The 218-nt window shown below is 53.2% G+C and overlaps 1 protein-coding gene across 1 annotated transcript in view; it reads left to right on the top strand.

Annotated features, from left to right (window-relative positions):
- The first annotated feature begins 35 nt into the window (after window positions 1-35).
- Window positions 36-218, top strand: part of LOC119588192 (glutamate receptor 1-like) — a 9,385-nt gene continuing 9,202 nt past the window's right edge. The window contains exon 1 of the mRNA XM_037936895.1: window positions 36-179. Within this exon, the coding sequence (XP_037792823.1) occupies window positions 36-179 (144 nt within the window). The remainder of the gene's footprint in view (window positions 180-218) is intronic.

Below are 218 nucleotides of genomic sequence, written 5' to 3'. Positions count from 1 at the left end.
CATCTCTTCCCTTCCGAGAGGAGGCTGAGCTCGCCATGGCTCCGTTCTTCGTGACGCCGCAGCGCGAGGCGGTGTGCGACTTCAGCGTTCCCATCTACACCGACAGCCAGGGGATACTTATGGTCAGGCCGACAGTCGAAAGCGACGTCAGTGGGTTCATTAAGCCATTCACTTTCGAGGTAAGGCCTACAAATTTCTATATGAAAAATTTACTGCAA

This window comes from Penaeus monodon, chromosome 23, assembly GCF_015228065.2.
Source record: "Penaeus monodon isolate SGIC_2016 chromosome 23, NSTDA_Pmon_1, whole genome shotgun sequence".
NCBI lineage: Eukaryota > Metazoa > Arthropoda > Malacostraca > Decapoda > Penaeidae > Penaeus > Penaeus monodon.
Note: the sequence above shows the minus strand (reverse complement) of the source record. Positions and strands in the feature narration are given on the sequence as shown.